Source organism: Drosophila sechellia, chromosome 3R (genome assembly GCF_004382195.2).
Source record: "Drosophila sechellia strain sech25 chromosome 3R, ASM438219v1, whole genome shotgun sequence".
Classification (NCBI taxonomy): domain Eukaryota; kingdom Metazoa; phylum Arthropoda; class Insecta; order Diptera; family Drosophilidae; genus Drosophila; species Drosophila sechellia.
The window spans coordinates 14,475,032-14,490,596 of NC_045952.1; the positions used below are offsets into that span (position 1 = coordinate 14,475,032).

The 15,565-nt window shown below is 42.3% G+C and overlaps 5 protein-coding genes across 5 annotated transcripts; 4 read left to right on the top strand and 1 right to left on the bottom strand.

Moving 5' to 3' along the window:
• The first annotated feature begins 64 nt into the window (after nucleotides 1-64).
• On the top strand, nucleotides 65-1,874 carry LOC6606441. The gene is made up of 2 exons (XM_032721844.1): nucleotides 65-518; nucleotides 575-1,874. The coding sequence occupies exons 1-2, from the start codon at nucleotides 200-202 to the stop codon at nucleotides 1,210-1,212; spliced, it is 957 nt and encodes a 318-aa protein (XP_032577735.1). The 5' UTR covers nucleotides 65-199; the 3' UTR covers nucleotides 1,213-1,874.
• Nucleotides 1,449-2,714, bottom strand: LOC6606442 (odorant receptor 88a). Its single transcript, XM_002031210.2, has 4 exons — nucleotides 2,023-2,714; nucleotides 1,771-1,960; nucleotides 1,553-1,708; nucleotides 1,449-1,496 (listed from the first exon to the last, which is right to left on the bottom strand). Exons 1-4 carry the CDS (start codon nucleotides 2,712-2,714, stop codon nucleotides 1,449-1,451), a joined length of 1,086 nt encoding a protein of 361 aa, XP_002031246.2.
• LOC6606443 lies at nucleotides 2,556-7,839 on the top strand. Its single transcript, XM_002031211.2, has 4 exons — nucleotides 2,556-2,835; nucleotides 4,407-4,579; nucleotides 4,917-6,208; nucleotides 6,287-7,839. Exons 1-4 carry the CDS (start codon nucleotides 2,748-2,750, stop codon nucleotides 6,804-6,806), a joined length of 2,073 nt encoding a protein of 690 aa, XP_002031247.2. The 5' UTR covers nucleotides 2,556-2,747; the 3' UTR covers nucleotides 6,807-7,839.
• Nucleotides 7,840-9,183: 1,344 nt separating this feature from the next.
• LOC6606444 (pyrokinin-1 receptor) lies at nucleotides 9,184-12,574 on the top strand. Its single transcript, XM_002031212.2, has 4 exons — nucleotides 9,184-10,445; nucleotides 11,047-11,264; nucleotides 11,475-11,627; nucleotides 11,702-12,574. The coding sequence occupies exons 1-4, from the start codon at nucleotides 9,587-9,589 to the stop codon at nucleotides 11,762-11,764; spliced, it is 1,293 nt and encodes a 430-aa protein (XP_002031248.1). The 5' UTR covers nucleotides 9,184-9,586; the 3' UTR covers nucleotides 11,765-12,574.
• Nucleotides 12,575-14,341: 1,767 nt separating this feature from the next.
• LOC6606445 (10 kDa heat shock protein, mitochondrial) lies at nucleotides 14,342-15,125 on the top strand. The gene is made up of 2 exons (XM_002031213.2): nucleotides 14,342-14,478; nucleotides 14,553-15,125. Exon 2 carries the CDS (start codon nucleotides 14,558-14,560, stop codon nucleotides 14,864-14,866), a length of 309 nt encoding a protein of 102 aa, XP_002031249.1. The 5' UTR covers nucleotides 14,342-14,478; nucleotides 14,553-14,557; the 3' UTR covers nucleotides 14,867-15,125.
• The last annotated feature ends 440 nt before the right edge of the window (nucleotides 15,126-15,565 follow it).

Below are 15,565 nucleotides of genomic sequence, written 5' to 3' on the forward strand. Positions count from 1 at the left end.
AATGGTTAAATGCATTATTACCATTGAATTTCGAGATTGGCCAACACTGGGTTAACCTCAAACTTTTGAAATCGAACGCGATGTGCGAATCGAAATTGTGCGAAACGAATGGCAGCTCTGGTAATAATCGATATCGAAACTTATTGCCTTTGCAACTTGACGGAACTGTACAATTCGGCGGAATTAAAAAGAAATCGCTATGTCGAACATAATTTTAAACCACGGTGTTACACTCGATCGGAAATGCAACTGCAGGGGAACAGGAAACGACTTACAACTGCTGAATACGGATAAGGTGACCAATTACGGATTGATGAGGACAGGCAAATGCAAGGGAAAAGCCAATCCGCTAACTCTAAAGCTAAAAACCTTTATCAACCACGGAACTTTGGTGCTCCACAAATGCCATTGCAACGCGCAACTCCTTCATATCATCGATTTGATCAACTACGGAACCGTGATCAACTGCATGACCACCTGCAAGTTGAGCAAAGAAAATGAACTGAAGGAACACGTGGGTACGTTTTATACAATACCAATGAAAGACATGATTTACCACTTGTGCTGAATTTAGAATCCAAGGAATCGAATGCGCCTGACCAGGAATCACTAGAAACACCATTGGACCTGAGTGCTTCAAGTAGCTCAGTTTTATGCCCTGAGGAAATTACGAAATTCGCAGACTTGCCAAAGAAGTGCAACGAATCACGTGATGTTTCATCAAAGGGATGTACAGTTTCACCAAACAAAACACTGAAACGTTCTGTGGAATCCGGAGAACCCACCGGCAACCCACCAAAACAGCTCGCGTTGAACACAGTATTAAAATCGATCTACAAATCTTCGCAACAGAATATGGGATCATCTAAGGAGTGTGCCATTCCTGTGCAGTACCCAAATGTATTACAGATGTGTCCTAGTTGTATCATATCTTTTCAAAATGAGATAAATCATCCGAAAAACGTTTCATTCATACCAAAAATTAGGAAATATAAGTGCCCTTACTGCCTAAACAGTAAGGCCAACCAGATCGAGTACAAGGCTCACACGGCCATCTGTCAGCAGGAACCGAAGCCTTACAAGTGCCCGGGATGCCCCTACAAGTCCACAAAATCATCAAGTGTTAATGGACACTCTGCCACTTGTTTCTTTCTGCTTGTCCTCAGAAAGCATCATTACAAATGCGTTTCTTTAAAACATTGCAGCAACTAAGGAACACCAGTTTTTCTCTATTTTAAATTAATTACTTTTTTTTGATATCATGAGCATTTTTTAAGCTACGGCGTATTTAAGTTCGTAGTTTACTTTGTTTTCTACTTTACGGAATCGTAAGTCAACAACGTTTAAAACAAGTTACATATAAACTTTTTAAGCCTAAAGTATGTAAGTCATACCACATACTGTTAACAAATAAAGGCAAGCAGAAAACAAAGAAAAGGTCAATTCTTTTAGTGAGATTTAAGGAAAGTGAAGAGTCTATAAGCCAGCTGCATTATCTGTAAGTCAAAACTTGTACCATTAGATATATTTATTCCGTTCTAATTTGACTTACTTCGGTGAAGTGCACCATATTGACTTGGATTAGCCCAAAGGCGCCCAGTTTCTGTGTTCGCTGGCAATATTGTGTCCAGAGCAAATAGAACTTCCTGTACCGCCTGCTTCCCAAATACCATTCCTGGCTTCGCAACGACGATTCCAGCCCCTCCGACTGTAAATTAGTAATGTTGCATAATTTGTGATTTTACTGTGGACTTATCCAAAAGAACTCACCGCCGCCTCCAGTTGGGTTCCCCGTAGACAAATCTCAAATGTGAAGCCCACCAGGACCAAAGTGGGTAATATGTACTGGGCAATGATAAGGACATCTGATGTCTCCGAGAGCATAAAGAGGTAGAAGCAGAGGGAACCGGCGCCTACAAAGTTGCTCACCAGGAAGGCCACTTTAAATATGTCGTTGTATCTTCGATATTGGTAAATATAATATAATTACAATAAGTTCAATGAATAATTTTCATTATTTACTTTCTGCACAAACCATTAAGAAGCTGCTGCCTCTGAACTAATAACCTAAGATCCGCAAAGAATCGCTTCTCATCGGTCAAACTCTGGCGAGGATCGATGGACGAAAACTGGCGAGCAAGATGGCCCAAATGCATGACCAAATGTCCCTGCATCACATTGAACAGGTTGTCGAAGGTGATGAAAAAGGAGACGCCGCAAGTGGTGCACATCAGGTCGATGAACCAGACTAAAAGGTAGAAATTTGGGTCTTTTCGCACACCGAATGGCAGCCATCCTCCAAGGAGCTGTTCGTGCTGAGCGACAGGAGTATCTTTACCCTCGTGGGTCAGGAGGAATAGGGCTAATGGCACTACGCAGAACATCGGACCACCCACATGGGAGTAGATACGGATAAAACGATAGCGCTGCCAAAAGTTTCGGTACGTCTCATCCATTTGCATGCCCAACTGGCTGACCAAGTCACGCGGGCACTCCCGATCCAAGTCGTTCACAAACTCAACGATTTCCTTTCGTTTCAGGAATAGCATCAATCCCCTGATCGAGAAGTAAATGGTGATGCTAAGCACCGGCGGATTCTGGTTGGCAGGACGTCCCAGGCAAAGATGTCCTATGATGTCCCAACCATTGCAGCCGAAAAACAGGACATTGAGTAACGCCGACAAGCAGAAGGGCACCATGGATGCGTTCACCATGCTATTGTCCACCGGGTTCCTCCGCCACTGGAAATGAACCATCTGAGCCACCTCCTGGAACATCTGCGGACGCAGAAACTCCTCCATTCGATAGGGTTTTTGGATTTCCGTTGGCTTCATGGTATGCTCAACTCACTAAACTTTTCTGTATGGTTTCTAGTATCTGTACACATTCTTATATATATTCCAATAATTACCAATATTCCTTAATAATTACGAGTCTAATTGTTAAGGTCCTGCAAGATTGGATTCTAAATTGCACGTTTCATGATCGCAGTAAATTAGCTACAGGCAATTAACTAGTTAGAAGAAAGTAAGCTAGAGATGTCTAGATGCTAGATGTCTTTAAGAAATTCTTATTTAAGAACTCTTTTTTGCATAATGCATTTCATTCTTTTTAAATATGTTTGCTTAATATTTATTTTATAAAAATATGTACCTTGTAGTTTATTAGGTCTGACAACACTTAAATACTTATTTAAATTTCACTGTCGCGATCTATTATTATTTTATAATTGCTTCATTTTCTCACCATCTTGTCGGAATTATAGGTTTGCTGTTGCTAATACTAATTGCTACTTAGGTTAATTGCTCAGCTAGTGTTGATTTAATTGCAGATTTTTAACAGTCGACAAGTTTAGTTGAACTCATTTCAGCATAAATTAGATAATGAAAAGAAAAAATGTTTCTTTAAAACTCTAAAAAATATAATTAAATGTATTAAAAACGTAATATTTTAGTTAAAAGGGGAAGCATAAGATGAATGTAGCATAAATAATATATATGTTGGTATGGTTTTAGTTCACGTTGGCGAGGCTTGACTGTACATGAAATTGTGCAATTAGTGGTGCGTAGTGGGTGCCCCTGGTGCATTTCGTAATATTGTCCGAGGCATGCACTGCTCAAAACGGGGGTAAGTTTACGCTAACACTTAACGCTCACCGCTCTCTAGCTATCTTATTGTCCGAATGCAAGCACCCTCCCCTCTTTACACTCACACCAAAATCAAGGCCGCCCCTTATCTACCGTTTTTTTTTGCTTCTTTCTTTATGTGGGTCACACAAACGGCGGCAAACATAAACAAATCGAGAGAGATAGGGCTCTCCCGAGAGAAAAAAAATCGAGAGAGAGAGCATGCGTGTTAAATACGCAGAAGTATCTGCGTGTGAAAAGTATCTGGAAATTTATCTGCGGCCCTTGACGAGCGGTTTTCGTCATTAAATACAGATACACAGCTGTGAGAAGTTTGTTTTCCGTTCGCATTTGGATTTTGTAACCCGACCAACGGCGGCAGCAGGTTGCTGTCGAATTGGAAAAGAAAATCGCTGAAATGAATTGAAAATTTGTTTATATTATTCACAATTACCGAGAGTGTTAGTGGGCAGCTGAGGCCAAAGGAAATTCAATCGTGCAATCGCACAAATACTCAAATCAAGGCAATAAAACGCAGTTCTGCAACGCATACAACATTTAATAGGAATAGGAAAACAACGGGATAAATTGTAGCAAACAGTGATGAAATGTGTTTACAGACAATAAATACTAAACCGCTTAAAGTTTGAAATAATTACACAATATGTAATTCGAGCCAGAATAATAGCGCAATCACGTATAGACAGCACAAATTATGTTGAAACAAGTTCCCAATACATATGTAAGCAATTAATAACATTTTTGACAATCCATGGCAAGGTTGTAACCAAAACTCTGAAAGAAAATACTCAACAAAATTCAGTGACTTCATCGAACAGAAGGTTGAGATTGAATTGAGTTGCTGCATGGGGAATAATCTGATAACGAGTGGAAAACCGAGTCAGCGCCGTGAAAAGAGGCTTTTCGAGAGGCTGAGCTGCAGCTACGCTCAGGTGAGTTGTTTGTGTACACATTTCGGAAAATTCTGAAAGGGGGTGGCTGAGAGAAGAAGGTGGAAAAACGCACTTAACCTTGGCAACCAAACTCAGCCGGTCCCAGAACAGGTGGTCAGGTGCATCGAACCTTTACGAGGGAGGATCGCTTGAGAAAACTTATCCGTTATTACCATGGTTAAGTGAAAATTCCAATTATTTTTCGATTTAAAGCCAGATCTAGGAGTATTGCCAAATAAAAATATTTATTCATACGCGTTAAAACTTAAAATATTCCTTCTAACTCCGTTTAATATAATTTAAATATTATTTGACGAAATCCCATTTTCCTTAATAGGCCCCCAACAGAATGGAGTTGAACTTGAATCCTCTGCTGGCGATCGCCCGTTCCATTGCGGCGCCACCGACACCGCCCCCAACCCCGGAAAAGTTGGACTCGGATAAGGATAAGGAGTGTTCCTCCAAAGCTGCCATCGAACTGCTGCCCAACGAGATGTGGCTGGAGGTCATGTCCTACCTTTCGTACAACGACCTGCAGCAATTGCGCATGGTGTCCTGGCGGTGCCGTGATCTGGTTCATCGTCGCCGATTCATGGAGAAGGGCAAGGTGATAGTGACGCAACACAACCTGGAGGCGATCCACAAGCATGCGAAGGGCGGAAACTGCTATTTGAGCTTCGAGCGGATTGAACTAAGGAATCTACGTCAGTGCCGCCAGTTGGAGAACTTTCTGCGTCTCGTGGGCCACGAAGTGAAGCATCTGCAAGTGCGCCATGCTCCAGTTTTTCGGAATCTGGATGGCAAGTTACCAAACCTTAAGGTTCTGACCATTGCCACGACCAGTTCCATGGATGACCAGCATCTAAAGGAGATGGATGACCTGGACATGAAGCAGTTTTCCCACCTTGTGGGATTCGAATGCGATGGCGTGAGTTTGGACTCGGTGCTTAAAATGCGCTGGTTGTTGCAGCTGCGACGAAGGGAGAACAAGGTGCAACTGCGACACCTGCAATTCGAATTCCGGCGGAACAACGAAAACGCTCTACTTGATGTCCTACAGGATCATGCGGACACCTTGGTGTGCGTGGACTTATTCTTCAGCTGCTCGCCGGGCATCGATACAGTTCAATGGTGCCACGCGTTCGAAAACATGCACAATCTGCGCACTCTCAAGCTTTCGGGAAATTGTCATCTGGTCCTGTTGGAAGCTGTCCTAAGAGCCGTTCCGGAGTCAGCACCAATCCGTCAACTGGACTTGACCGGAATGTTATCGCTCACCAACGAATTACTGCTCTATATAGCTGGCAAGTGGCAGAGCACTCTGAAGGTGCTGGACCTAATGTTTTGTGTCCAACTCAACGCCAATTGCATTGATGCACTGCGCCAGCTGAGTGGTCGGCTGGAGGCACTGACCATGGCTTATTGCAGAGAGCTGACTGGAATGGGTTTGCTTCAAGGGCTGGCCGGCGAAATTAACTACAGCCTGCAGGAGCTGCATCTGGAGGAAACCATATTCTTGGACGAGAGCTCCATGTGCCAGCTGCTGGAGCGACTGCCCAATCTTCGACGCCTCAGTTTGGATAACTGCCGCCAAGCGGTGACGGATCGCACAATGGCCACCATTTGCCAGTGAGTATTCTAAGTTTTAAAATAATCTTGTTCTGAGGGAGACAAATACTATTTACACCCATTTATTATCATTTGCAGATACCAGACAAGACTGCGAAATCTTAACATCGATTACTGTATGAAGATTACGGATCAAGGCCTGATGGGATATGGAGACACTCCCTATCCTATAAGTCGACTACGCGGGTTGAAGGAACTTAACCTTAGGGGCTGTCGCAATGTCACGGATAGTTCTCTAAAGGTTGGACTGAAGTTACCAGAGCTGCGAGCCCTATCCCTGGGCTACTGCAACCGTCTCACTTCAGAGGGATTCGAGGCATTGACCCAAAACTGTCCATCCCTGGAGGCACTTTGTGTGTCCAGTTGCATGGCAGTGGATGATGAGACTGTACTGAATATTGTAAGCAATCTAAAGCGTTTGCGAATTCTCAACCTGAGCAACTGCGTCAAGTTGAGCCTGCAATCGATCCACCACATCCTGGCCCATGGACACAATCTAGTCGAGCTGATCGCCTGCTCCATAGACGGCATGGATCATGAGCAGGCCCAGCGCATTCTGGAGGCGCAGCGACCACAAATGAAGCAGGTGCTTCTATAGCAGGAGAGGTACATCCACTGACGGAGCCGAAACACTCCCCAACACAACGATTGGGGGAGCCACGAGGATGATGAGTTCGACGACGATGAGACCGAGATAATCGAGATCGTAGTTTAGTCGCTCGTAAGACGATTAGATTAAGAGGCAGCTGAGCGTGAAACGTACATTGATTTATCCGTTAGGAAATTATTCTAGACCCTAAACACTTTGGGAAAAAAAACTTTAGAGGTGATACTTAGATTTTTTAAAGCCCCATCCGATTACTATTTTAAGATCAGCCACAACAGAAGCCAAATAAGAAAGTACAAGTATTCATCCCACCCAAAAACCAACTTAAACATTTCAGATTTATTTTTAAACAATCTTGAAACTCCACGCAATTTCCATCAATAGCGATATAACGATTTATCAGCAGAGTTTTTAATTTCAAAGAATCGAGCAATACCAACCAAGTAAAGACTTTATCCTAAACTTTACTTATACGTAATCTAAGGCCATATTGAAAGCCCAAGGAGCTTGCATTTCTATACACCTATTAATCGGGTTAATCAACGAAACAATACATCTACAAATAATACTTTGAGTGTTGTTCAAGTCAATATATTAATCAGAGTGTGTCTACAATTTTTATATCTTACGTAGCATAACTATACGGTTGATAAACATTTTCAAGGAACGAGTTGCGAAAAGAGGCTGTTAGAATAAGTGGATGTTCAAATCTATCCAACCCATATATGATATATTTTAATTCATAGATGTAAGAAGTTTTCAGAAAAGTTTTTAAAGAAATCGTTGGATTTAGGTATATGGGAAGCAAGACTCTCCCGATAAGAAAGAACGGAACTTTTGGAATATATATTATTTTGAAGAAATTTACTTAACTTAATCAACTTAAAACATTTATTAAATGTTTGCGTGTGTTATAAGCTAATCGAAACGAAGGTAGAGGACTTAACATAAGATGTGTGCTACGTTTAAAAGATATTCAGCTTCTTTTGAAGAAAATTAATAAATACTAAATAAATGGAAAACATTTTCAATTGTTTTTCTGTAGATTTTTTTTTTTTTTTGATTAAATATAGTGCCCTACCTAACTTTGCAGTTCACAACTTCCGTGGCGGTGCAGCACATAAGCTTTCATCCTTCACCCGAAATCACCCTCCGACGTTGACTGATGGGCTTTTCATTGCTGTTCACCCGCTTTTCATTTCCCCCAGTTCGGCAAACAGTGGGTGGAAAGCTTTGCAGCTCCCCGCTGCACATGAAAAGCTTTCCGAGCGGGGAAAACCATTCGACTCGTGCCAAATTCCAGAGGCATTGCACGCACTTTGACACCCATCAAGAGGCGTGTGCCGGGTTTTGGCCGATAACTGGGCAGGAGGGCGGCTATATCTGGCCATATCCAGGTGGGGGGGTCGGCACACTTAGCGTTTGCCGAGACGAGACGAAACAAATGAATGAAAATATTATGTGGCCATAGAAAATGTCACTCGTCGACGGCGTGAAGCAGCTAAAAAGCCCGAACTGTCTTGAGAATCGCGAGGCGCATTCGGCCAAGTTAGTGGTTCTACCATGGCCTGTTGTGTTGTTGTTGGCGCACAGTGGCTAATGTCCCGAGCCAACGTTGCTGCTCCATAGACACTATGAAATATTGTTGCCAAAATACACACACGAATGCGGCCCGAGACGGACCCGTAAATAAGACTGGAAGGTGCGCGAAATTCCAGATGGTGGTGTCACTAAGTTGGGCTAAGTAGACACCACATCACATGCTTACACAAAATATATTTTAATTAATATAAACTTCATTAAAAGTATATATATTATTTTTTGTTTAAGATAGAATTTACTTTCCCAATAAACAAAGAACAATATTCTTACTTATAAGCTACCAAGTAAGCTTGCTGAACATTACTCATACGCACGGTTGCCTTCGGTCAGCTGGTATTTTATTGCATCGTCTAATATTATTGCATCTTATTTTGTCTTTTAATTCCAAGATGTGTTGTTTACATTATCGAGGTTTATTTAGGATTATGTGCATCACAAAGTCAAAATTCCCAACTAAGTGTTTTATAAATGGGCCAAAGCAAACATTATTACAAGTTTTTGTTAATTAGCCTTTTTAATTACCCAAAAATTGCGTTGTATTCGGAGCCATTCTGTTTAGTCTCTAACATAGGCTAGTCCCATCAAGATTTCGACGCTTTTCAAGATTTAATTGAGCCGGCACGTTCGCTGGACGCTCGGTCATTACAGCCATGTCGTTCACCTTCCGCGTTCATGTGAGGGAAAAACAGCGACGCTTCGTCGCTGGCTTTCAGATACAGATACAAATCTGAATGAAATGTCGCCGCGGCTTATCAGATAAGTTTGGAGTGCGCTGGAGTGCGGTTGCAGCTGCTCTCGGGAATCAGAATTCGAATCGGAATCAAATTAACTCGATAAGTTATTGAAGAGAAGTCGGGCCCCCTAGAACAACGGCCGGGAATACGGAATACTGAATACGGTATACGGATCTCGACCTCGTCGGTAATTTGGTGCGTTTGCGTGCCAGTCGAGTATCTGAATCTTAGAATCGAGTATCTAGCATTGCGAAGCGCGAGTCCAGACCTGTCCCTCCTCCGCCCGGTCGCCTCCAATAAATTATTATAATTAGCATAGTTGAGGGGACATCGAGTCGCAGCCGGAGCCGCAGCAGTTAAACGGCTGTGGAATTTAGCGCTGTTAGTGGAAATTTTGTGAAAACAAAAGGGGAAAAATTCCAGGCCGCCGGCGCCATGTCCGTTGGCAATATGAGCCATGATCTTGGACCGCCTCGCGATCCGCTGGCCATCGTGATACCCGTAACGGTGGTCTACTCCCTGATTTTCATCACCGGTGTGGTTGGCAACATAAGTACCTGCATTGTGATTAAGAAGAACCGTTCGATGCACACGGCCACGAATTACTACCTCTTCTCGCTGGCCATCTCGGATTTCCTGCTCCTGCTGTCGGGCGTTCCGCAGGAGGTGTCCTACATCTGGTCCAAGTACCCGTACGTGTTTGGGGAGTACATCTGCATCGGACGCGGTCTGTTGGCGGAGACATCGGCGAATGCCACGGTGCTAACGATTACGGCCTTCACGGTGGAGCGGTATATTGCCATTTGCCATCCGTTTCTGGGCCAGGCCATGAGTAAACTCAGCCGCGCCATTCGCATCATTGTCCTGGTGTGGATTATGGCCATAGTTACGGCCATTCCGCAGGCTGCTCAATTTGGAATCGAGCACTATTCGGGAGTGGAGCAATGCGGCATAGTGCGGGTCATAGTGAAGCACTCATTCCAGCTGTCCACGTTCATATTCTTCCTGGCTCCGATGTCCATTATTCTAGTGTTGTACATGCTCATCGGTGTGCACCTGTATAGATCCACTTTGGTGGAGGGTCCTGCCTCGGTGGCCAGACGGCAGCAGCTGAAGAATGTGCCCAGTGATACGATCCTTTACCGCTATGGTGGATCCGGTACCGCTATGAGTTTCAACGGAGGGGGAAGTACAGCAGGGACAGCGGGATTGATGGGCGGCTCGGGGGCTCAACTCAGCTCGGTGAGAGGTCGGCTCAATCACTATGGCACCCGGCGAGTACTCAGGATGCTAGGTAATTATAGCACGATACACAAGTAGATAGAGTACACTGCGGAAAAACACCATCAATAATGCGGGAGTCACAAATTAAATGACAGATCTTAAAACCGCTAAGTAGTATATAAACATGTATAAAAACAAGTAGTATGCCATATATATAGTATATAAACAAACTTAATAGTAATCAGGTGACTAAATTAGTAAGAAATTTTGACAAAAACAAAAGTAGAACCCTCCGGATTTAATAGGGCTTCGTCTTCTTACAAAAGTAAAGTCTTGCAAATTAAAAATTCTGTTAAATGATTTCGGAATTACATATTTTTATTTATTTATTATACTCGTAATGAAGAAGAGTTTTAAAAGCTGTACTTTGATTTTTGCTCAGTGTATGCCAACTGTTTAACCATATGCCCTAAGCTGGGCTAATCAACCCGTCTGCAGCCAATTTACTGCGTTTGTCATTTTGGCACTCTCCATTTATGATGACAATTGCGATTACCAAAAAATATAATCGTTGACTCTTTATCTGTGCCTCTCACTGTGTCTTCCCCATTACCATTGCCATTCCATTTTCATCCCCACGTCACTGACTTTTCCCGCCCCTCCCCCTTTAGTGGCCGTTGTGGTGTGCTTCTTCCTCTGCTGGGCCCCCTTCCACGCCCAGCGACTGATTGCCATCTACGCCCCTGCACGGGGGGCCAAACTGCGGGATCAGCACGAGTTTGTCTACACGGTGATGACCTACGTCTCCGGAGTCCTCTACTACTTGTCCACCTGCATCAACCCGCTGTTATATAACATCATGAGCCACAAGTTCCGAGAGGCCTTCAAGGTGAGTAAAACGGAAGTGGGGGTTGTTATACACAATAGTATATTTCAAATTTATGTGTATTATAAATATAATGTTATTTTCCAGAGATAGCGCTTAAGTCAAACCTCGACTATAAGATACTCATTGGAGATGAAGATATATTATTTAATAATTCGAATTTCTTAATTTTTCTATTTAACTAATTACCTTACGGATTTCCCGCTCTTTCAGGCCGTGCTGTTTGGCAAGAAGGTATCGAAGGGTTCGCTGAACTCGCGAAACAACATCGAATCGCGCCGCCTGCGCAGGGCACTAACCAATTCCAGTCAAACGCAGCGCTTCTCCATTGAGTCGGCGGAGCAGCCGAAACCGTCGATAATGCAGGCAAGTGCCCCCTATAATCAGTGGATAGTCCGATAATAACTGGCTCTCTCGCTCTATGTGTACTCCACATCCAGAATCCGACGAACAAACCGCCAGTCGCCGCTCAGTACGCCATGATCGGTGCCCAAGTCAACTAACTGATAAACTCGAACTCACTCTCTCGTGCGGCTTCCTGATGCTAATTTATTTGAATACTGTTTAAGCGAGTTATTTGTCGTCTATTGCTATTGCTGCTGCTACCAAAGCGTTTTGTTTAAACTGCTTTTGCATTGATTTGCATTTGGCAATTAAAAGTTAATCACAGTCGAGGGCACTCTCTCCCTGAAGCATTAAGTTTTTCATTCATTCAGCTGCGGACATCGGCTGGAAAAACTCCTAAACTAGTCTTTCAAGTATTCAGAATTATTCAGTCTAAGAATATTCGATCTTTTGACTCATAAAATTCAGCATACTGGCGCTCTTAAAATTAAACTTTGGCCAGAGCTCGGGTATTTACTCTTAAACAAGCCTGAGGCGGATATAACTTAATAACAATATCGATAATGATAAGCATAAATCAATCACTAGTGAACGCCCACCACTTAAATATAGGAATGTAATTTAAAAACTGCTCTTTAAATTGCGCAGATTTACTTTTTAGTTAACCAAATGTTTCACATGCATACCAAAGTGTAACACAGATGTGCTTTTAAAGTGTTTAGTTAAGAAAATGTAAAAAAAAAAAATATTGCGATCTTAAACTTAGTAGATTCTGTATATTGTATCGAATCGCCTTTAAAATAAGATTTCAAAAATGTAGCATTCAACTCAATGGAAATGACGGACAAAGTTCGCTTACTAACCAGAAACTTAGTATATATCCTAGAGATACCTTAAAGGATGAATTTGCTGTATTAAGATTATTCCCATGGCTGCAAATAAAGCTTAGCATATTCCGCGCCCGCTTATTTTCCGCATCTTTCTATGGATTCACTCTGGTAAAAATGTAATTTGGCCATAAAATACATTTGGGTTTTTATCGATTGTGGCCCTGTCGTCTGCGCCTTGCTGACTACAAATGAAATTCTAATGAGGTGGCGACTGGTTCAAGGTCATGCAAATGCAGGGACGACGTGGCGCATTAGTAATCCTCCAAATTGTTATGAAAATGCAATCAGCCAAATGGAAACCCCAGCCAAATTCACAGAAAGTGCAAGTACTAGTAAGGATTGGCTGCAATGAGGAACCAGACCCGCATTAAAGCGACGCAAATGCGTCAAAGTCCAAAGCGCAGCGGGCCATAAAGGAGCAAACAAGTCAGATGGCTAAAACAAAAACGATTTGTTCTGCCAACGTCACGTAAGGCCAAAAAAGAATTGGCTCAATACAACCGGCAAGAGGAGCAAAAGCCACGTACACACCCATACGCACACATGCCCGCAAAGTGACGTAGAAATTATGAAGTTTGTGATTTACGAGCAAATCGGGCGAGAAATAGCAGCAGGAAGGTGAAGCGGAAAAAATGGCAAATGGGTGAGCTAAATTACTATCCAAACTTGGGATACCTTGTGATAAAGTAAGTTTTAAATCACTAAATTCAATAAAAAGAAAATATACCTATACATATTTCTTATAAAGTGCTACACATTCGTAGAAATTATTTATAACAATTTTACCTTATTATATTTATGTTATTTCAATATAATTTAATTTTAAGTTTTTATCATGTCACTTAAAAATAAGTTAAAAATGTTGAAGTATTTAAATAAGCGACATTTTGACACACAATATTTAAACTTTTCCCAATCATTTCATTTGCGATGTTTTTAAAATATTCATTATTTTATAAACATTTAATGCTTTTAAAAAACATTTTTAATTACTAACCATCTATATCAGGAGTTCAGGCGCATCAGCCTGCTTCTATTACAGGGTATATTAAAACAATACACTGGATAGGTAAAGCCACACAAAACAGCGTTTAATGTGCCAAAAGTTTAGACAAACACCCACCCACGCACACCAATAGACAAGCACGTACGCACAAGGAAGGAAGCCACACATACAGAGGGAACGAATCAGAGAGAGAAAGGGAGAAAATGGGAGACGGAAGCCCCCTCCCACACTTTTTAGTGAGTCAAGCTGCCAACAGGTGGCGTTGACTGCAGTGTGGGAAACTAATCAGAGCAGCACGAAAGAAGCAAAGCAAAACGACGCTAGAGTGGACCATGTTTTTCGCACCCTTTCGAACTTTTTATAAACTCTGATGCTGCAGTGACTTTGATTGTGCGGTTTTCGTTTTGTTCTTAATTAGCGGAATTTCAATTGACGGTCACGACTCGTGATTCACGTGCTGAGGTTAATTTAAGCCGGCTAGACGAGAAAAATAAGCATACGCAGTGCTGTCGTCAACCTGTGAAGATATATGCGTTTGCTTGGCAAACATTTGTTATATTCACGAAAGACTGCTGTTTTCATTTAATTAGAACATTTAATTATTGCTCATAAATATTCATGTTTTTTATTATGTAAATAATAGGATTTATAATAATTTTTTGTATTAAAAAAATAGATTACATTATTTGAATTATTTTTAAATTATCAATATAAACTTCACAATTTATTTAGAGGTTACGATAATGTTTAATGAAACATTTTTATGACCCACAAGTGAGATCTTAGTTGGCTGATGAATAAACAAATTCTAGGTCATATCACTATAGCCTTGACTTTTGCTTTTCGTCGTATTAGGTTTGACTCGACCTGATATTCGTCAGTCTACAGCTAGGAAGTATAGGAACAACATCGTTCTTCCAAAATTAAAAAAAAATATTTATAATATTTATAAAAAGTGAAAAACATAGTAAACAAGGTAACAAAAAGTGAAAGCATAAAGTGAATAGTCTCAATACTGTTTGTATGTTACATTTTCTCTGCTTCCTTAAGGAACGATGTCCAACGTTATTAAGAAGGTGATTCCCATGCTGGACCGCATTCTAATCCAGCGTTTCGAGGTGAAGACCACCACCGCGGGCGGCATCCTGCTTCCCGAGGAGTCGGTGCCCAAGGAGATGCAGGGCGTTGTGGTTGCCGTCGGACCCGGAGCCCGCAATCCTGCTGGAGCTGGACACTTGTCCGTTGGCGTCAAGGAGGGCGATCGCGTGCTGCTGCCCAAATACGGTGGCACCAAGGTCGATATGGACGACAAGCGCGAGTATGTCCTGTTCCGCGAGAGCGACATCCTTGCTAAACTGGAATAGATCTGCATGAACTTCTCAAACACCAAAACCGATATACATATAATGCTGAAACCACTACTCATCCTCCTAATTGCGTTCGAAACTAAATGATTATAATGAAATGTTATATTTGGTAGATGGCCAAACTACACACTCCACACACTTCATCCGACTATGAAACATGTCGCGCCTGCTCTTATAGCTACCACTCACACTCCCAAATCGTGTAAGGACAGGCCAAATAAACCACTGTAAAGGTGCCTTTTGTGTTTTATCAAAATATCAAAATTATTTTTCTGTCTGCTATGAAATGAGACCATAAATGATGGGCACCCAAGGGAGGACATGTTTTGTACCTTGACCTTCGCTCTGATTCAGAGGCGTAGTAAAGGAGATATTTTACGATGAAGGCACTTTTCAATATTGCTCCAAAAAGTGTGCTATGGTATAAACTTTAAGATGGAGCTATTCTATGGGATTCCCCTTACTATGCAACTGTTACTCCCACACTACTGCCCACCCACTGTGCCCTAGTCCACTCTGAACCACCAAACACCACCCACTCGGCAGCCTGTTGCGTGGGCTCCTCCGTCTAACAGCTCATTGGCAGATGGATGGCTTCGGTTCCGTTCGGATTTCTTCGTGCTGGAGGCTCTGCAGTCGGCAGTACCGTTCGTATTGGCTGACCCGTTATCTCTGCGGCGGACTAACGGTGAATGT

Excerpts from the sequence above, each read along its gene's own strand:
- LOC6606443 (XM_002031211.2), top strand. The coding sequence starts at position 2,748 with ATGAACCATCTGAGCCACCTCCTGGAACATCTGCGGACGCAGAAACTC. Across the intron at positions 4,580-4,916 it reads TGAGCTGCAGCTACGCTCAG|GCCCCCAACAGAATGGAGTT; the intron begins GTGAGTTGTTTG and ends TTTCCTTAATAG. Across the intron at positions 6,209-6,286 it reads ACAATGGCCACCATTTGCCA|ATACCAGACAAGACTGCGAA; the intron begins GTGAGTATTCTA and ends TATCATTTGCAG.
- LOC6606444 (XM_002031212.2), top strand. The coding sequence starts at position 9,587 with ATGTCCGTTGGCAATATGAGCCATGATCTTGGACCGCCTCGCGATCCG. Across the intron at positions 10,446-11,046 it reads GCGAGTACTCAGGATGCTAG|TGGCCGTTGTGGTGTGCTTC; the intron begins GTAATTATAGCA and ends CTCCCCCTTTAG. Across the intron at positions 11,265-11,474 it reads AGTTCCGAGAGGCCTTCAAG|GCCGTGCTGTTTGGCAAGAA; the intron begins GTGAGTAAAACG and ends CCGCTCTTTCAG.
- LOC6606442 (XM_002031210.2), bottom strand. The coding sequence starts at position 2,714 with ATGGTGAACGCATCCATGGTGCCCTTCTGCTTGTCGGCGTTACTCAAT. Across the intron at positions 1,709-1,770 it reads GAACCCAACTGGAGGCGGCG|TCGGAGGGGCTGGAATCGTC; the intron begins GTGAGTTCTTTT and ends ACTAATTTACAG. Across the intron at positions 1,497-1,552 it reads ATATGGTGCACTTCACCGAA|ATAATGCAGCTGGCTTATAG; the intron begins GTAAGTCAAATT and ends TTTGACTTACAG.
- LOC6606445 (XM_002031213.2), top strand. The coding sequence starts at position 14,558 with ATGTCCAACGTTATTAAGAAGGTGATTCCCATGCTGGACCGCATTCTA.
- LOC6606441 (XM_032721844.1), top strand. The coding sequence starts at position 200 with ATGTCGAACATAATTTTAAACCACGGTGTTACACTCGATCGGAAATGC. Across the intron at positions 519-574 it reads TGAACTGAAGGAACACGTGG|AATCCAAGGAATCGAATGCG; the intron begins GTACGTTTTATA and ends TGCTGAATTTAG.